Source organism: Ursus maritimus, assembly GCF_017311325.1.
Source record: "Ursus maritimus isolate PB19 chromosome X unlocalized genomic scaffold, ASM1731132v1 scaffold_X1, whole genome shotgun sequence".
Classification (NCBI taxonomy): Eukaryota; Metazoa; Chordata; class Mammalia; order Carnivora; family Ursidae; genus Ursus; species Ursus maritimus.
The window spans coordinates 79549659-79569367 of NW_024423319.1; the positions used below are offsets into that span (position 1 = coordinate 79549659).

General features: G+C 49.5%; 1 protein-coding gene and 1 long non-coding RNA gene across 3 annotated transcripts in view; both read left to right on the forward strand.

Annotated features, from left to right (window-relative positions):
- LOC121103044 overlaps positions 1–9853 on the forward strand; it is a 12797-nt gene extending 2944 nt beyond the window's left edge. The window contains exon 2 of the long non-coding RNA XR_005835164.1: positions 9132–9853. This is a non-coding gene — a long non-coding RNA (uncharacterized LOC121103044). The remainder of the gene's footprint in view (positions 1–9131) is intronic.
- IQSEC2 (IQ motif and Sec7 domain ArfGEF 2) overlaps positions 1–19709 on the forward strand; it is an 81811-nt gene that overhangs the window by 43530 nt on the left and 18572 nt on the right. For both annotated transcript variants that reach the window (XM_040631359.1, XM_040631366.1), the window contains one exon: positions 18639–18900. In XM_040631359.1, coding sequence (XP_040487293.1) covers positions 18639–18900 — 262 coding nt within the window. The remainder of the gene's footprint in view (positions 1–18638; positions 18901–19709) is intronic.

Sequence of the window (19709 nt, forward strand, 5' to 3'; positions counted from 1 at the left end):
AAAAAAAAAAAAAAGAAAAGAAAAGAAAAGAAAGAAAACTATAGCCTAATCTGCCTAATCTCATATATTAATAAAGTCACAAATATTTTAAATAAAATAGTATCAAACTGAATCCATCAGTGTATCGAAAGAAGAATGTATCGTGACAAATGAAGGTTTGTCCCAGGAGCACAGGGATTGTTCAACATTAGGAAAGCTGTTATTGTAATGGATTACATTAATAGATTAAGGTAAACAGAACATATACCTATCACCATAAATGCTGAAAAAATAATCTGATAGAATTACACATCCGTTCTTGATTTTAGAACTCTTAGTAAGTGTCCTAGTTATATCTTGCTGTATTGGGGTAATTTGTTACACAGCAATAGATAACTAGTATAGTAAGCTATTAGTGAAAATGTCCTTAAATTGATAAAGAATTTTTTTATCAGAAACCAAAGACAATCATCAAATGTAATAGTGAAATACTAAATAAACTGCCATTAAGTTCAGGAACAAAGTAAGTGTGACTGCCATCACTGTCACTAACCAACATATTTTCTAGAAGTTTTAACCAGTGGGGTAAAAAAAAGAAAAAAGTGGTATAAATATTAGGAAGAAAGACTCAGAATTAGCACTCTTTGAGGATGATGTGGTTGTCTACTTAAATAATCTAAGAGAATAAAAGGAATATTTATTAGAACTAATAAGAAAATTATGTGAGATAGCTAGATAAAAGATAAATATATACCCAAACCATTAGCTTCTCTGAATACCGGCAATATCTAATCAGAAGACATAGTAGAGGGGCGCCTGGGTAGTGCAGTCATTAAGTGTCTGCCTTTGGCTCAGGGCGTGATCCCGGTGTTCCGGATCGAGTCCCACATCGGGCTCCTCCACTGGGAGCCTGCTTCTTCCTCTCCCAATCCCCGCTGTGTCCCTCTCTCGCTGGCTGTCTCTCTGTCACATAAATAAATAAAATCTTAAAAAAAAAAAAGAAGACATAGTAGAAAAAGATTTCCTTCACAATAGTAGGGGAAAATGATAAAATTCCTAGGAATTGACAAGAAACATGAAATACTTCTCTGTAGAAAACTAAAATTTCACCAAAGTTTGTGAGAAGACTTGAATAGTCAAGCGTCCTATCCTGTTCCTGGATGGGAAGATTGAATATGGTAAAAATGATATTTTTTCCCTCAATTTGGTCAAAAGGTTCAATGCATTTCTCATTAAAATTTCAGTGGTTATTTTCTTTGGGAATTGAGCAATTGGATTTTAAAGTTCATTTGGAAGAGTAAATCCCCATGAATTACTAAGAAAATTTTGGAAAAGAAGAACAATGAGGGGGGAAACTTGTTCTATTAAATACAAAATTTACCATAAAGCTGCAGAAATTACATATATTAACACAGAAATAGACAATGACATACACGGAGCAAAATAGAGAGTTTAGAAACAAACCCATATGTTCATATGGGAATTTAATTTATGATAAAAAAAACACATGTCAAATCAGTAGGGAGTCAGTAAGTGGGATGGGACCATTGGCCACCATTGGGGAAAAAATGAAGTTAAACCCCTGTCTCATATAAAATCAAATACAAAGAATAGAACTATAAATGTACCAGAAGAAAATACATAATATTTTTATAATATTAGGGTGAAGGAGCCTTTCTGAGCATGACTTAAGAACCCAGAAGCCATAAAGTAAAGAGCAGTAATTTTGGCTACATTGAAGTTAAGAACTTCTGTGTGGAGAAAGATACTATACACAAAGTTAAAACATAACAGGCTAGGAAAAGGTATTTGCTACATAGGTATCAGGCAAAGGTTAATATTTCTGTCTATATATCATCACCTGGAAATCAATAAGAAAAAGTTGTATACCACATTTAGAATAGAGAAATAACGTGATTTGACAATTCAGCGAAGAAATCGACATCCATTAGCTGATGAATGAAAAAGGATACTCTAGCTTGCCCATAGCTAAAGAAATGGAACTAAAACAACAATGAAACACCAATTTTAAAGTGCCAAAATTGAGCAGATTGAAAGAGTTGTGAGGCAACAGAACCTCTCATATTCCTTGACTGGAGTGCAAATTGGTGCAGTTTTTGTGGCACATATTTGTTAGTTGCCCCCAGAATCTTAAACACTTCGAACCTGAGAACCATGTCTTGGAGGTAGATTTCTCTAATGTTTTACTACTAGATGGTCCCCCAACCAGAGGTCTTTTTAAAACATTCAGTCCCAACTGCAAGCATAAACTGTACTGTGCAACTCTTTATCACATGCCCTTGTAGGATAGCATTCTCAGCCAACTCTTAATGAAAAGGTTGCATGATGTATGCTACTCAAAATAAAGACAGGATTGTGTGAGTAGGAATAATCTTTTAGTCAGTCTATAAAAATCTTAAAGCAACAGAAATAACTTTTAGCTACATTTTAAACAAAATGTGCATTCCTTTGGCCCAGCAATTGAACTTTTAGGAGCCTATCCTTCAAAACTACTTCCAGACATACACAAAGATGTTCATTGCAGCATTGTTTATAATAGTGAAAAATTAAAACAACCTTCATGTCCATCAATAGACAGCAGCTTTTCCTTCATGATTCACCCCTACTATGGAATGCTCTTACAGATCAAAAGAAAAAGGTCTATCTCTGTATATGGGCATGGAAGGATCTCCAAGACTTACTGTTATATGGAAAAAAGCAAGTTGCGGAACAGAGCTTGTAGTATTATCCCATTGTTGAAAGGAAAAGAAAATCCACATAACGATGATGAAAACGTGTTATACACATCCTGTCATAATTTCAAAATTGCTGGCCTTTTTCCTTAACTTTTTCCCTAACTTATTTCCTTCCTCCTTCATACCATTTCCCTATGTCCAGTTGTTCAGATCTTGCTTTTCCTTTTAATAACGAGCTCAAATACCACCTTATTCATTCAGCAAGATTTGTCCTGCCTACCATTGGTAAGGCCTTGTGCTGAACCTTTGTGGGATACAGGAATGAATTGTATCTGGTCCTACCATCAGGGAGCTCAAGTCTAGAAGGGAGAGACACATAGACAATGACAGCGTAGTGTGGTTTGCTATGGGAAAGAAGTAGGTTCAGAGGGCTTCTGGAGGAAGGGCACCTAATCCCATCTGTACCCTACAGGAGGGGACATGGGTACTGAGTCTTGAAAGAGTAATAGCTTTCCTTTGTCCCCCAACCCTTCCAGAAGTGGTCTTGTCTACTTTTTTGGCTCTTCCAAACAAGATGACCTAATGGGGGAAAATAGTTGAGTCAGTACCTTTCTTTATTCAAATCTAAGTTTGACCACTTACCAACTCTACGACTGTGGGCAGGCCATTTAACCTCTGAGCCTCTGTTTCCTCATCTGTGTAATGAGGCTAATGACCACTTACCTCTCAGGGCTGATTCAGGATTGGAGATGGTACATGTAGAATTCCTGGGTGACTATCAACTCTTGAAGGGCAGGGACCACGTGTGTCTTGTGTTCCTCATAGCCAAGTATGTAGCATTCGATTGGGTTGGATCTGGGAATGGTTCTGGAGCAAAGAATGGGCCTGACCACAGTGGGGCTTTGAGATGAGCAGGCTGAGAGTAGTACACAGGATGGAGGGGATTGCACTATAAGAAGAAAGAGCCACATCTCTGGTCTTGCCATGAAGGTGACACAGGAAGGAAAAAATGGGCAGGTGGCCCTGGGAAATGGAGCCCAGACAGGGCACTCTAGCCCTGGTTCTTGGCCCTGTTCTTCTACTGATGCCATCTTCCAGTCTCACAGTCCAGGGCAGGGAAGCCTGGTGGGCAAAATTTGTACTGGTGCCAACACATTTCAGTTTCATTCCCAGTTCTTTCACTCACTAGCTGGGTGACCATAAACAAGTCCCTTCACATCTCTGAGCCTAGTTCCTTATCTGTTAAAAGAAACACAATACCACCAACATCATGGGGTTTATAGATGAGATCAGTTGCTGAGGGCCTGGCACATAAATGGGTACTCAAAAAAAGTGTAGCTGTTCTTAGTGCTCATTTCAGTAGACACTTACGGAGTTCTGCTGTAGCCAGGGCCTATGCTGGGTAATGGCTCTTGCCTTCTGCAAGTCCCCAGTCAGTTGGGGAGACCGAGGAGGGCTATGATAGAGGGGCTCATGGTGGCGGGTGGGTGCTGTGGAAGCCCAAAGGAAGGGATCTGGCCCAGTCCAGGACTGCTGCAGGTCAACTCAGTCTAAGAGGTGAGTCTTAGAGGATGAGTAAGAGGTAGTTAGGGACAGAAGGCTGAAGTGTGGAAGAACATTTCAGGCAGAAGGAGTGGCATATTCAGGAGAACCTAGATGTTATTGGGTAGGGCCAGAGGTTCTTAACCTGGGTGGCATGTGCTTTAGGTGGTTCATGAGCCTCCTGAAATTGAGTGCGAAATGTTTTGTGTGTGCATCTATGGACATTTTTTTGTTGGGAAGATGGTCCATGGCTTTTGTTACATGCATAAAGGGTTTGTGTTCCTCCAAAAAGGTCAAGAACCAATGTTGTTGGTGACAAAGTGTCATGGAAATGGATTCTAAATAGGACAGAAATTTGGTAAAATTCCTGTTTTAGAAACATCACACTAGCGGTCACTATGAGAAATGGATTGTATGCTGGAGGGCCTAAACTGGAGTGTTGGCACAGAAGGGAATGGATTTGAGCAGAACTACCCTGTTGCCCTACTCGACTGGGCACTTGTCATAAAGAAACATTTTAATTTCAAGTTATGGAATCAAAAGCCTTTGAGAGATATTAATGAGATAGACTCAATAGAAGATGAAGGAAAGGGAGGAGACAAGGATGAATTGGCATTAGCAGAGGGCCACAGAGACATGAATTGAGGGTAATAGTGCAAGAGGAAAAGGGAACCTCTATTAATGCTTACCCAGCACTCAGTGTCCTTGGTGGTTACTAACTTCCATCCTACTTGGTTCTTGAAGATCCCAGAACGACACTGGAGACACTTATCTCTCTATGGACTTTGGAGAGGATTTACGTCTGGTTTGTGAGTCAGGTTGTTTTCTGAAGAAAGTAGTGTTTGAGTCAATCATTCAAGGTCCATAAAAATTTGGAGAGCCAGAGGTAGGGGAGGATGCTCTAGGAGAGCACACAAAGGCCCGGAGGTGGGGGATGGTGAAATTGAATGTGGGAGGGGGCGGAGCTTAGACCTACCTCAAACAGCTGTCTGGGGCATTCAGGCTTCCTTCCTCATGGTTGGCAGCTAGGGAGCCATGAGCAGTTCTTGAGTAGGCAAAGTGACACATCAAAGAGGCTTTTTAGAGAAGGGAAACTAGGGAGGAGGGTGCTGTGGTAATCCAAGAGAGAGGTAAGCTAAGGTAGTGGCTTTGGGGATAGAGCAGAGGAGATGTGTTTGAGGGTGATTGGGAGGGAGAGAGAACTGGAGTAGTAGGCTGAATAAATAGTGGGGGTGGAAGGGAGTAGAGATGGCAGAGGTTGGAATTCACAGTGAGTTTCAGTGTTCAGGTCTGGCAATGGAGTCATTCATTCAACAAATATTTATTGAGTGCCAGACGCTGTGCTGGGCATTGGGAATACAGCACTGAATAGAACAGATGCTGGTGCTGATGGATCTTATGGTGGGTGAGATGGATAACAAATAAATAAACAACTAAATATATAGAATGTGTCTGGTGCCATGCCTCTCTGGGGGATGATGTTCCAGACAGAAGGAACGTGGAGCGCAGAGGCCCTGAGGCAAGAGTGTGCGGGTCATGTTTGAGGGACAGCAGGGAAACCAGTATGATTGAAGAAAGAGCCAACAAGGAGTGAGAGGAGTAGAAGATGAGGAGGTGGAATCGGCAGAATTTGGTGACTGACTTGTTAGGGGAGCAGGAAGAATCTAGCATGACTCCCAGGTGTGTTTCGGGCTTGGGCAACTGGATGGATGGTGGTGCTTTTCACTAAGCTGCAGAATGCAGAGGACGGGTTTGCAGTGGTAAGATGCTGAGTGTGAGGTCCCCATGAGCTCTGAAGGCCTGAAGGGCCGTCCTGGTGGGGCTCCCTGCGAGCATTAGGCTTGATGGGTCTGCGACCCAGGAGAGAGACCATGAGACAGAGACAGAGACAGAGATGGGGGAGGGGTCCTAAGCCATCCCTGAAGTTATGCAATGGAGGAGGACTGCTGACAACAGGGTGTGGAATGAAAGAGAAGAGGACCAGGGCAGAACTGGGGAAGAGGGACCAACATATAAGAGATTGGGAGAGGAAGAAGAGGTGGGGGTGGTCAGAGAAGTAGGAGGAAAACCAGCAGGGAGTGGGCTCACGGAAGGAGAGGAAGGAAAGAGCCATCCGCGTGCACAGGAGGGGCTTGTTAAGAGTGGCAAATGTTACAGCTGGGGGAAGGAAGATGAGGGTGGAAGAGAGTCTATTGGCTTTAACCACTAGGAGGTCCTCGGCGACCTGGCTAAGAACAGTTTCGGTGGCAGGGTGGGCGCACAAGGCAGATTGCAGTGGGTTGGAGAGCTCGTGGGAGGTACTGAAGTGGAGATGGCCAGTGGAGATGAATTTCTCAAGAAGCTTAGCTGTGAAGAGGAGAGAGGGACAGTGATTGCTAGAGGGAGATGTGGGGGCAGATAGAGGGTTTTTATTCCCAGATGGGAGAGACTTGAGCTGCTATAAATGTTGGTAAGAAGGAGGCAACAGAAACAGAGAGAGAGAGAGAGGTTGAAACACAGGAGAGAGAGGGGATGATTGTTGTGGAGGAGGTAGCAGGGGTGGGCTCCAGAGCCCGAGTGGTGGGGCTGGCCTTAAATAGTATAGGGGCCCTCTCTTTCTCACAGAGAGGCAGAGCAAGAGTAGTGGGGGTGAAGACAAGGGTGTTGAGGGGGTTGGTGAAAGAAATGCTTCAGTGGAGTTCGGAGCAACCACCAAGGGCAGGGATGGGGGAGCTAGGAGGAAGCAAGGAGTACTTCTGGTTGAGAGTCAGGGAGGACTTCCTGCAGGAAGCAGCATTTAAGCTGGGACATAATGTTTATATGGGATTTCAGTAGCGAAAGATGTGTGCAGAAGAAGAAACAGAGTCAGCAAAGGCACAGAGGTGTGAAGAGGCCGGCCATCCTGATGGAATAATGAACGAGCTAGTTTGATGAAGGCTGAGCATGAAGTGAGCCACTGATAATGACAGTTACTGTGTATGAAGCACCAAATCTACCCTGTGGCAGTTGCTCGACATACTTGAATTCATTTAATCCCACCACAGCCTGCGGAATGGGCATTTTCTCACTTTGTAGATGAGGAAAATAAGTCCTAGAGAAGTAAAGAAGTGGACCCAAGGTCACCCAGCTAGTAGGAGGTGGGGCTGATATTCATACCCAGGTCTGTGAAACTCTAAAGCCTATGCCTTTTCCACCAGACGAGGAAAGCCAAGTGAAGCCATGTGGTGGGGGAGCCTTGAATGCCAAGTTGAAGAGTCTGACCTTTATCCAGGAAGCAGTGGGGAGCCAAGATGGGTGTCTAAGCAGAGACAAGCAGGAGATTCATGCTTGCATACTTTATTAGGAAGCCCAGTGGGTCCAAAAGGGTAGAGAGAAGAAACTGGGAGGTGACTGCAGGGTCAGGGTAAGGGCTGGCAGAGGCCTGACCTGGATGCGAGGGGAGTGAGCAATGGGGCGGGAAGATCACTTGTTCTTCATGACAGCCTTGAGAGGTGTGGCGTTTTCTCCTTTTCTAGTTGAGGAATGGGAGACTCAGAAAGGGCAAGCTGCTTGCCCAGGACTTGAGCTCTGCTTCATGTGGTTTTACTGACTCTGACTCTGTGGAACAATGTGTCAGAGGGAGCTTTAAGTATGAAGAGTGGGTGCATGTGTGCGTGTATGTGTGTTACATGCACGTGTGTGGGCTTGTCTGCCTGTCAGATGGACAGCAGTGCCTTCCCTTGCCTGTCCCTGTCCTCTTTCCTTCTCATCTCTTCCCAATCCTCCAGTTTCCTGGCTTCCATACTTACTGCCTCTCTTGAGCCAAGGGGTCTGGGAGCGGGGTGATACTGTTCCGTTAGCTATCTCCAGAGGATCAACCTTTTCATTCCCAAGGCAGCTGGACCCCCTGAGCCCTGCTGTGTGTCCATCCACGCCATGAAACTAGCCCGGCTCCAGTGACTGCCACATGTAGACAGGCCCCTGGTACCACTCCGCAGTACCCTGGGGACAGGAGCTCGTTCCCGCACCGGCTCCTCACTGCCACCTTGGCACTTCTGTGTGGGTGCCAATGGCCACCTTGGGAAATAGATTCAGTTCACGAGCAGTTAACAATAACCGCCACCATGTTCCTGTTGCTCTTATTTGCCAGGCACTTGACATATGTTCCAGTCTTTGCAACAGTCCCATGGGGTTGGCATCACGAGCCCCATTTTTACAGATGAGGACACTGAGGCTTCAAGAGGGGCAATAGCATGCCTGGGCACATAGCCTGGGAGCACTTGCAGAGCTGGCGTTAGAACCCAGGCCTATTTGCTTCCAAAGCTGTGGGCTTTCCACACTCCATTTCTGAGCATCTCCAATTTCCCCAACCCTGAGCCTTCAGGAAATACAAATCTTTGTCCTTCAAGGGCAGGGTAGATTTCTAGAGATAGTGCCAAGTTCACCTAAGGGACCCAGCGGGACGAGTCTGAGACTTGGAGCTCTGAGTACTCCGGGCTGAGATCCGACTCTCTCACCCAGCTATGTGACCTTGGGCAGGTTATCTCGACCTCTCTGAGCTTCAATTCCCTCATCTCTAAAATGTTGCCGTGTTGTTGCAGGGGTTAAATGAGATGATGTCTGCAAAGAGCCAGCACTGAGCAGGTTGCTACTATTTCTATTCAAATGAAGGTCGGGCACCTGCCGGGTCGAAGTGGAATTGGCATACTCCAGGCATGACCTTAAGCGTGCCCAGCTTGGGTGTGGGGAAGGGCTGTTGCAGGCTCCTTGGAGACTGAGTTGGGGGTGGCCCTAGATAATCTGTCACCCTGGCCTCCCCATTCAGACCCCCATCCTAGCCCCACCACCCTGGTTCCAAAGCCGTTCATGTATCTCCCCTTCTCTGCAAACTAATGCCTCTGCCTCTCTCTGTCACCCGCCCGCCTGTGGCCTCTACCCTGCCCTTCCTGGCCCCAGGGAAGAGGAGGAGGAGGAGGAGACTGAGGAAGAGGAAGAGGAAGACGCTCATCAGTTCTGCTGTCCGGCCTCCGAGTGCAGTAGTCCCTCCTCTCGGTAACTGAGAGGACAAGGGTCATTTTCTATGCAGAAGCAAAAGCCTTAACCAGCCCCCTCCACCCCGCCCGCGATCCCCCATGGGACCCTGTCCCTGCTTCAGGATGGGCAAGCATCGTGCCCCTTCCTCCCCCACCTCCTTGGAATTCCCCCACACACACCCCCACTGCTGTCTCTCCTGGACTCCAGCCCCTGAATTATAAAGGCTGGAGCCCTAGGTCTGACTAAAATGTGGGAGCAGCAGAGCTTGGAGCTTGGAGCTTGGAACCTGGACTCTCCCGCACCCGCACCCCACTTCCCAGGCACCCTGGAGCCTGCCACTCCTGGAGAGGTCTCCAAATGACATCCCAAGGACCTACCTCTGTCCTCTGTGAGCACAAACAGAGATGCAGGGTGCCTAGGGCTCAGAGGACCAGACGGGGGCGGGACCCAGCCTGCCTAGTTCCCCGTTGCTTGTTCCCTCGCTGTGGCCATTGCTGCCATCTCCTCCACTGCTTAAAGGCCTCGTCCCATGCCCTCTGCCACTCCCATAGTGCTCTGTAAATATGATCAGGAGGAAAAGGCCTTTCAGAGTGCGTGAGTCGCTGTGTACAAAGGAGTTTCCATCAATAAAAGCTGATCTCTTCTCTCTGTCTGATGTATGTTCCACCCTTCCCCCCACTTCCCTCTCCTTGTCCCCACCAGGGCTATACCTTCTTTCCTATCCAGGGCTGGGGACAGGGCCTTGGAGAGAGTGTAGGGTTTGATTCTTGGTATTGTCAACACCCAAGAGGCAGGCACTCAATGAATGAATGGTGTGGCGCTCTCACCACGGGCAAGCCTGCTGCCTTCTTCAGCCTGTCAACCTGAGGCAGCATGAGCTGGCCAGCTGGGACACACCGCTTGGCCCCTCTGCTACCTAGTGTCCCCCCATGTGTGACAGGTGGAGCGGGCTTGGGTCAGAGGATCTCCAACGGCTCCTCCAGCTCCGACATTCTGTCAATCTCAGATGCGACAATTTTAAGAAAGTATGATTACATGCATTTAAAATATGATAATTCAATGACACATTCCATGCAATTCTTTGGTTTCTATTTCTACAACACTGCAATTTGGGGAGTCTCCAATCCTGTGGATTTCATGATTCTATTATTTTAAAAGATTTCATGGCTCTGTTATTTTACAAAAATTTCTGATGGTATGATTTTAATACTCTGTGATGGTAAGAGTCCTTGATTCTGTACTTTCAAGGTTCCGATTCTACAACTTTAGGGATCTGTGATTCTAAGGGGAAGCCATTTGCTCCAGATGCAATGACCCTGAATATTTCCTGCACCTTCCAGAAGCTGGTTCTAAGAATCCCTGGAGACTGTTGGCGGGAGGGTGGAAGGTATCCTTTAGGGACTGTAGGAACCACACCTTCCATAATGTGTCTTGGGTGGGAGCAAAGTCAGGAGACCCCCAAGTGGGCTCATACCCTGGCTTTCCCTTTCTAAGCCTTCGACATTGAACAAATCTGAGTTTACCTTCCAGTTCTCTTATTCACTGCCTGTGTAATCTTGAGCAAGTATTTTCTCCTTGAGCTTCATTTTCCTCCCTAGCGCAGTGAGAATATGTCTACCTCCGTGGGTTATCGTGAAGATTAGCAAGGAAACACAAGGATCCCAGCATAGGGTCTGGTGCACAGTTGGGCAAGTGTGCAGTGACTGGTGGCTCTTGCTTTGATTCGGGCCCACGTGAGAGTCCCTCCTTTCTTTTAGCCCTCCCTTCAACATCCCCATCACGTTGGTCCTGTCCTTTTCCCAGAGGCTCACCTTATTCCCTCACTCTCTGTTTCACTGAGCCACTCAACTCATCTACTCACTTTCTCATTCAAACTCTAATTTATTTCTCATCTCCCTCTGGCCTTTCCTCTGTTCCTCCTTCTCTCTCTTCTTCTTCTCCCTCCTTTACTCTTCCAGAAGGCATTGCTTGAATACCTAACTGTGGGCAAGGCTTTATGTTACTATTTTATTTTTTTAAAGATTTTATTTGTTTGTCAGAGAGAGGGAGAGACAGACAGACAGACAGACAACCCAAGCAGGGGGAGCTGCAGGCAGAGGGAGAAACAGACTCCCCCCTGAGCAAGGAGGACCTTGGGATCATGACCTGAGCAAAAGGCAGATGCTTAACCAACTGAGCGACCTAGGCATCCCGACGAGGCTTTAAGCTAAATACTGTGAGGGCTCCAAAAGAAGACAGTGGCTGTCTCCCAGGGGAGACGAGAATGCCTTTGGAAAAATAGGGTGTGAAGGGCAGAAATGATTGAGTGGATATGGCTTCACTGGTGAACAAAATCTGTTCCTGGCCCAAAGAGGAGGGTGTATGTTGGGGTGGGCTGGGAAGGATGCTAGTGTCAAGGAGGGCTTGCTGGAGGAGGAGGGGCAAGAGTGGAAGGCTGGGAAGGGTTTGAATGGGTGGTAGATGTGAAGAGGCATCACAGGAGACTGTCACAGCCTGGTCAAAACCCTGGTGGGGAGCTCCAGGGTTGTGCTGGGGAGGGGTGTGAAGATGGCTCTGTTCAACTGGCTCTCCAGCGTGTGTGAGGCTAGATGAGCTGTGGCTGGAGAGACCATTCTACCCTTTATCTGACTGGAGTTACAAGGAAGTAGGGTGGAGGCAGAGGGTAAGTCAAGGTCAGGTGATCACTGTGGGAGCCCAGGAGGTGTAGACTCCTGTGTAGGCAACTGAATTGGCCGCGGGCCTGTGCTGGGGGAAGGGAGAAGGTTTCTGTCAGCTGTGAGGGAAATGTGTGTGCCTGTGCATATGTGTGTGTGTTTATGTGTGGCGGGCAGGTGGATCAGTAGTGAGAGACTGTGCATGTTATGTATCTAAGGGAATGTGATTGTGTGAGGCTGGGTGTGAGGAGCTCTGAGTGGGTGTGTGAGGTTGATTGTGGAGGTGCTGACCTTCTGTGCCTGGCAGGCTCTCTGTGTCTGCCTGGTAGAGATAATCACAAGACTGAGTGTGGGTGGGTTTTGATCATGTGGGGCTGTGGCTTTTAGGGTGACAGTCGTCAGGCAGGATGGTCACATACACTCAGACACACACGACTGCCACCTGTCTTAGGGGACCAAGGTGGCTGCTGAGCACGTGCTGTGTGCTGGGCCCTGGCCTGGGCTTGCAGGGTCCGCAGAGGTGAATCATACCCGGCCACTGCCGTTGGGAGACAGGAGCAGGGAAGGGGAGGGACACTTCAAGAGGGTGTCACAAGTTAGCTGCCAATAAGGACCACCCATGACGTGAGTGCGCACAAGGTGCAGAGCAGGGAGGGGCTGACCCTGCCAGGTTCTATGTGGGGGGTGAGGGGGGAGAAGTGAGTCAGAAGTGACTTTCAGGAGGGCTCACCTGCTCAGAGTGCTGCAAGATGCAGATGAGGTCTGGGGCCAAGGGGAGAGGGAGGCCATCCTGGGCAGAAGACACAAAGGAAGAATATGAGCACAGGCGCTGGGCTCACATAGCCTAGCAAGTGCAAGTTGCCTGCTGTTGCCCAGCTGTTGTCTGGGAGCTTAAAGGTGCAGGGTTTGGGGGGAGCTGGACAGATTCAAGGGGCTGCTCAGACTAAAAGTGGGACACTGGCCGGGAAGGTAGGGGATTTGGGTTCTCATTCTCCACGACCCTGGGCACGTCACTTTGACTTTGTGGGCCTCAGTTTGGATCTCGGGGATTGGATGGTTCATAAAGCCCGTCCCTGTTCTGTGGCTCGTCTCCCCATGGCAAGTCAAACCCATGACTCACTCTTCTCGAAGTCAGGCACTTCTTCCGTCTAACCTCAGTCTCTCCTGCTTCCTCCAGGGTTGCTTCCCACACTCCACAGATACTTACCCAGTGGGTCCACCACTGCTGAGCTCTGAAACTTTGGGCAAGTTTTTTTCATCCCTCTGCATTTCAGTTTCCTTATCTGTTATCTCCTTCAGGGAGAGCAGCCCGGACCTTGCAGAGTTGCTAGGCCTAGCCAAAAGTAGGTACTCAGTAAATGACAGCAATTCTTTCTAGGGCTGCAAAGAAGTAGAGCTGGGATTCAAGCCCAGGTCTGTGTGCCCTCAAGCCCACATTTGCCTGCTGTCTCCCCAGTTAGCCCCTTTGATGGCCTCCTCCCCTGCCAGCCCCTGTGCCAAGCCACGCTGGCCTCAGGTTTGGAATCTCCACGGCACTGGGACTGGGCAGCAGAAGAACCATCAGAGGAGATGGAGGTGATTGGGGTCCTTCCACCCCTCTGCCCCACCCACCCCTTTGTCGGATCTCCTGAGCTGGTCTTCCTGCAAAGCCCGAAGCCCCTGCTCTCATCTAGGTGTGCTGACCTCCTCCCCTTGTTTTCTTATCTCCCACTTCCGGTCCCCCCCCTTCCAGCCTAAGTTGTCATGGGGATAGTCCTCAGCATCCCTAGCTTCCTCTTGCCCTCATCTTATGGTATCCATAGCGACAGCCCCCATTCATTTCCATGGCAACTGCATCCTGATCCTGTCCCCTGCTGGCTGCCTGGCTCAGGGCAGTGCCAATAAAGGGAAGGAGGGAGAGAGACCTCCCATTAGGAGCAGCATCCAGGGAGAGTCAATCAATGCCCCACACAGCGGGCAGGCCACTCCAAATCCCCACAGAATGTTCTGCCCTGCTTCTCCCCATCTTAATGCCTTGGTTCACACAGTCACTCACTTCTACCGGCTCCTCCTAGGTAAGGCCCTGGTCAATGCTTCCTCCCCAGGGAAGCCTTTAACACAGCAGGGGAACTAGTCCAGGCTCTGGGCTTTAGATTCCTGTTCTGCCACTTGCTGGCTCTGAGACCTTTACTTTCCCCCTCAGAGCTTTTTTCCTCACCTGCAAAATAGGAATCCTAATTCTTCCTTCACGTTTGTCATGCAGATTAAATAATGTGCGGAAAATGCCTGACACAGGGAAGGTGCACTGTAAGTGTGAGTTTATTTTTATTCTGCTCAGCCACCCCCAAGCAGAAGGAATCTCTCTCCTGAGCTCCCCCAGCACTTCCTCTGTTCCCCAGCCTTGAGAACTTTCAGCTTTGTACTGTGGTTATTTGTGTAAAGTGGTTTATTTCCCCCACTGCAGAGGATGCTCTTAGTTTCCCCCACAGAATGGCCCAGATGACAGTGCACACAGGCACATGTGTGTGTCTGTGTGTGTCTGTGTTCTTGTGTTCTTTGCTCCTGGCTGCGAGGAGTCCAGACAGGGCGGTGGGGGGGTGTCTCCCAGGCCCTTTCTGAAGTCCAGGAATCCAAAGAGGAAATTGCATTTCCCTCTAGCCCTTCACAGATGAGAAGCAAGTGCAGAGAGGTAAAGAGACATGCCCAGGCCCACACAGCCAGTGAATGGCAGTCAAGCCCTGAAGCTAGTCTTCCCAGCTTTTTACTGCACGTATTCCTCTTGTATGTGTGTGTGCGCGCGCGTGCGTGCACGTGCTAATGTGCCCATATGAGAGAAAGAGAGAGAGAAGAGAGATTTTCCATGTGATCAGCATGCCCCTCAGTGTTTTGGGGGCCCTGAGCAAAGGGATTTCACATCCCCAGGTCCGGTTTCTTCAGCAGTCTGTATGGTATCAGGAACAACACCCTCAAGCACCGTCCTTTTTGCCAGGCCCTCTTGGGGGAGGCTGCGCTGACAGCCACTCTTCCCTTTGCGATCGGAGTTGGGGGCCAGCTCCAAAAGGAAGAATTGCCAAAGAGTGGACAGCCAGGGGCAGCACGGAGCCAGAAGTAGCGAGAGGCGACGAGATGTCATGAAAAGACAGCCTGGGCCCTGTCTTTGCCTCCTGACTTTCTCACTTAAAAGCTGTGTGATCTTGAGCAAGTTTATATCTCCTCTTTGAACCTCTGCGTCCTCATCTATAACATGGGGCTAACGGTGTCTGCCTCAAAAGTTTCAAGGATTCAGTCAGCTCATTAATGCTCTTGCCCTAGGGATAGAGGTGACTATAGGGCCCTACGGCAGCAGAGGAAGGACCTGTAAGCCCACCCATGTGGACGGGGCAGGTAGGCGTGGAAGGGCACACGTGAGCTAAATGTTGAAGGGTGAGCAGGAGGTAGCCAGGTTGAAGGCACGGGGCAGAAGGTATATGAGGCGGGGGTCAGGACAGGAGAGCCATCCATGGTTCTGCTGAGGTAGTTAGAGGTTATCCCCTGGATGATGATTCCTATAAAGCCTAAGGTAGATCACATCCCTCCTCTGCTCATCTCGATCAGAGCAAAACCCAAAGTCTTTATCGCGGGTGCAATGCCCTTCATGATTTGGCCCCCATTCCCCCTCTGATCTTACCTCCTCTCGTGCTCCCCTCATTCACTCCCCTCCAGCTACACTGGCCTCCTTGCTGTTTCTCAAACATGCCAGGCATTGGTCTACCTCAGCGTCCTTGCACTGGCCCTGCCTTTTGTCTGGACTCCTTTGGCCTCAGGGAACCACACAACTCACTCCCTCACTTCCGTCCGGGCTCAGCTTATACGCCATTTCTTCAAGAAGACCTTCCCTGACCACCATGCTGAAAACAGCACCTTTGATCCGTCTGCCATATTTTCCTTCCTAGCACTTATCTCTTCCTGAAATGGTCATATATATTTATAGTCTGCCTCTCTCACTGGAATGTCACCTCCCCTGGGGAATACATCTGATGTGTCTTGCTCACTATTATATTCCCAGCACCCAGCACTGTGCCTGGCACATCGAAAATGCTCAACTGTTGTTTGTTGAATGAGTTCTGAGGAGCTGTGGAAGGGTTTTAGTAGGAGAGCAGACTGGTCAGATCTGTACTTTCAAGGGCTCTCTCTGGCCACAGGACGGAGAATGGGTTGGAAGATGACTCTGGCGGTGGAGGTCAAGGCTCAGGTGGGAGGATTTATTAGCATAGCCACCGGCGCTCATTCATTGACTCCTTCACTCCAAAAGCATTTATTGAGCTATTCTGTTCCAGGCCTTGTGCTCGGTGCTGGCTAGGAGATTACCAAATGCTCTTCCTGTGCTGGGATTCTGGGAGTCATGAACACAAATAGCTGTCACGCTTTGCCAAAGCTAACCTGCACCATAAAAAGAAGGACAGACATGTGCTATGTGTGGGAGCTCCGAACAGGATCAGCAATAATTTCTGGCTGGAGGCGGGCTTCAGGAGGGCTTCTTAGTGATGGCATATGACCTGAATCTTGATAGAAGTAGGGTGTGGGGGGATTTCTCAGATTGCAGATGGCAGAGATGATAGGGACTGCATTCCAGGTGGAAGGTACCGTATGAGCAGTTTGGGAGGTGGAACGCAGAGGAGTATTTGGGAGAAACAGGATCTGGGCCAGGCTGGAGGGAAGGGTGGATGGGATGGGGGGCTGGCAGCTCACCCTGCAGTCTGGCTGAATGTTTAAGAGTGTGAGCTCTAGAGTCAAACTGCCTGGATTTGAATCCTGGCTCTATCATTAGTAGCTGTGTGACCATAGATAAGTTACTTAACCTCTCTGGGCCTCGGTTTCTTGATGTGTAAAATGAAGCTAAGTCACAATACCTATCCCACAGGGTTGTTTTGAAGAGTACACAGGTTATTAAATGTGGAGTGGTAAGAACAGTGCCTGGTGTGCTAAATGCTCTATAAGCGTTAGCTATTGTATCTTTGAGAAGCGTCAAGTGCCAGGATAAGAAACTTGCACTATCTCTTGTGGGCAGCGGGAGCTATGGATGGTTTGTGAACAGAGGAGACAATTGGATCAAACCTGGCTTTGAGCTGTGTGCCGAGAGGGAGAGGTTTGGAAGTTTAATGGGCAGGATCCTGCAGTCCTGAGGGGGGGTGGAGAGGAGCATCTTAGATGCCTGGGTTGGTGGGGGAAGCTAGACAAAGTCTGACCCCCAAAGTGGGACTTCACAAGCCCCTGAGGCCCCGGAGGAAAGAGGATTTGGAGTAGAGGGCAGTTCCCCAGTCTGTTTCTGCCTTGCTCCTGGCAGTGTTATAGGCTGACATTGGGAGGGTGGGGGATGAATGGTGGGCGGCAGGGGGAGGAGGGGGCCCACTAGGGTGGAGCTGAGCTCTACACCTGCAGCCCAGGACCCAGCCTGGTGGGTGGGTGTAGCCACCCCACTACACGCAGCCCCCAGCCCGAAGTGCTCTCCTGCAAGGCTGGCAGGTCTGATGCAGCTGAAGTTCCTACACTGGTAGGGAGCCCCTTACATCCACCCCAGCTTGCCCGGTGCTGTGCCCTGGCCTCTGCCAAGTAGGGGTTGGGGAGTGGCCCCTTAAGCCTTTCCAGCCAAGAGCCCCCCAACCGTGTGCCTGCCCAAACCAGACCATTCTCTGGGCTCTACCACACCCATTCCCCCCACAACTCCCATGCCTCACCCACCTATCCCTCCCCTCCTGGCCCCCCTCCTCGGTTCTCCTCACCTCTGTGGCTCCTCACCTTGCCTGCTAGGCTCAGGGCACCTTGGCGCTGTTGCCACCTAGGTTCCCTGGCAGCCTGGTTGCCATGGCACTATGGGAGCAGGTCTGGAGGAACAACAGCTCTGGGTAACCAGGGCAGGCAAGGCCCAGTGCCCAGCTCCTGCCAGTCTTCGATCTCAAGACTTTTGCCCCCCCTCCCCCAGCTGAACAGAGGAGGCCATGAGGAGAAAAAAGAAGCTGCCCCGCAGGGCAGCTCTTTACCTGTGAGGATGCTGAATGGGAGGCACCTCTGGCTGTCTCCAAGCCTGAGCCCTTGTAGCCAGGGAACCCTGGGAACTGGCCAGGCCAGTGTCCAGGCAGCTGAGGGCAGGGGCAGGGCTGTAGGGGGAAGGGCTGGGCAGGGGAGGGGTGAGTCTGAAGGCACAGGATGCAGGAGTGGGCCCCAGACCTGGGGTCAGGGCTAATCTGGGGTGGTGCTGGGGGATCAGGCTGGGAGGGTAACTGTAGCACATGGTGTTGGGCCATGTGGGCTGGAGCTGAGAGGGGAAGGGGCCTGGGGGGAAGATGGGGCTGTGAGGGAACTGTCCATCAGGGGAAGGAGGGTTTGGGGATGGAGTTGTTAGGGGCCAGAACTATTAGAAAAAGGGACTCGAGTGGACAAGACTGGGAGGAACTGGTCTGGGGATGAGGGTGTGAGGGGACATGGCCATGAAGGGACCAGGTGTGAGGGGTGAGTAGGAACAGGGACAAGCCTGTGAGAAGACCCAGCCTTGAGGTAAAAGAGTCTAAGCAGCTAGAGCTGTGAGCTGTGGGAAGGTAGGGTTGTGAAGGCCAGGGACCTGAAGGGAAGGGACTGCAAAGGACAGCTTGGGGAGAGGTAGAACTCCCCTCTGGCTTTTAACTATTGGGGGTCCTATGTCTGTGAGGAAGCTGGGGAGGATGGTGTTGTGGGAAGGGATCTGGTCCACCCACATTCAGTCTGGCTGAGCAGGCCCATCTCCTGGTCCCACATCCTGCCTCATCTTATCTCATCCCCACAGTGTGGAGGGTGATGCCCCAGGCAGTGACCTGAGCACAGCGGTTGATAGTCCTGGGAGCCAACCCCCCTACCGGCTGAGCCAGCTGACCCCCACCAGCAGCCACATGGGGGGCCCCCCAGCTGGGGTGGGCCTTCCCTGGGCTCAGCGAGCTCGTCTCCAGCCAGCCAGTGTCGCCCTGAGGAAGCAGGAGGAGGAGGAGATAAAGCGCTCCAAGGCCCTATCGGACAGCTATGAACTCTCCACGGACCTGCAGGACAAAAAGGTGCAGAGGAGATGGCTCTGGCTGGGAATGGGAGCGGGAGTGGGGGTACAAGAGAACCAAGGGGGGATCGGGATGTGGCACTTGAGGGTGGTATCCAGGGAGGGATAGGGAGCCTAGAATGGGAGACTAGCTCTAGGATCCTTCACCCTACTGGGGACTCACCCACTCATTCACTACCCAGCCACTGAGTCTCCTGTTCACTCAGTAAACATCGACTGAGCTCCAAGCCTGCACTGGAGACATAAAGATGAATGAGACCCAGACCCAGTCCTCCAAAAATCTATCCAACAGGAGAAGCAGACACATACATTGACACTTTCAGAAGAGTATATCACATATATCACACAGGATATCATTCAGCTTTAAAAAAGTGGGGGGGCACAAAATACCATGTATAGAAAAAAAAAAGCAACAACCTGGAAGGACATATACCAAAATGTTAATTGTCATTCCTAGGTATCAGGACATTAGGCGAACCAATCTTCCTTCCTCTCTTCTTTCCTTCCTTCTTTCTTTCCCTCTCTCCCCACTCCCCCTCCCTTCTTTCTTCTCTCTCTTCTTTCTCTCTTCCTCTTTCCTTTCCTCCTTCTGGCTCTCAATTTATTTCTTACTTTCTCTCCATTTTTGGCTTCTCTGGGGTTTTTTTTTCCGAACTTTTTTGGAATAATGGACCTCTACTTCTTGTAAATAAGAAAGAAAACCATAATCCAGCCCCATGTGACAAGCGCTATCGGAGATTAAAGGGAGGACACCACACAGAGCCCAGCCTGGCATGTCCAGGCAGCTCTAGGCAGTTAGCTGTGACTTGG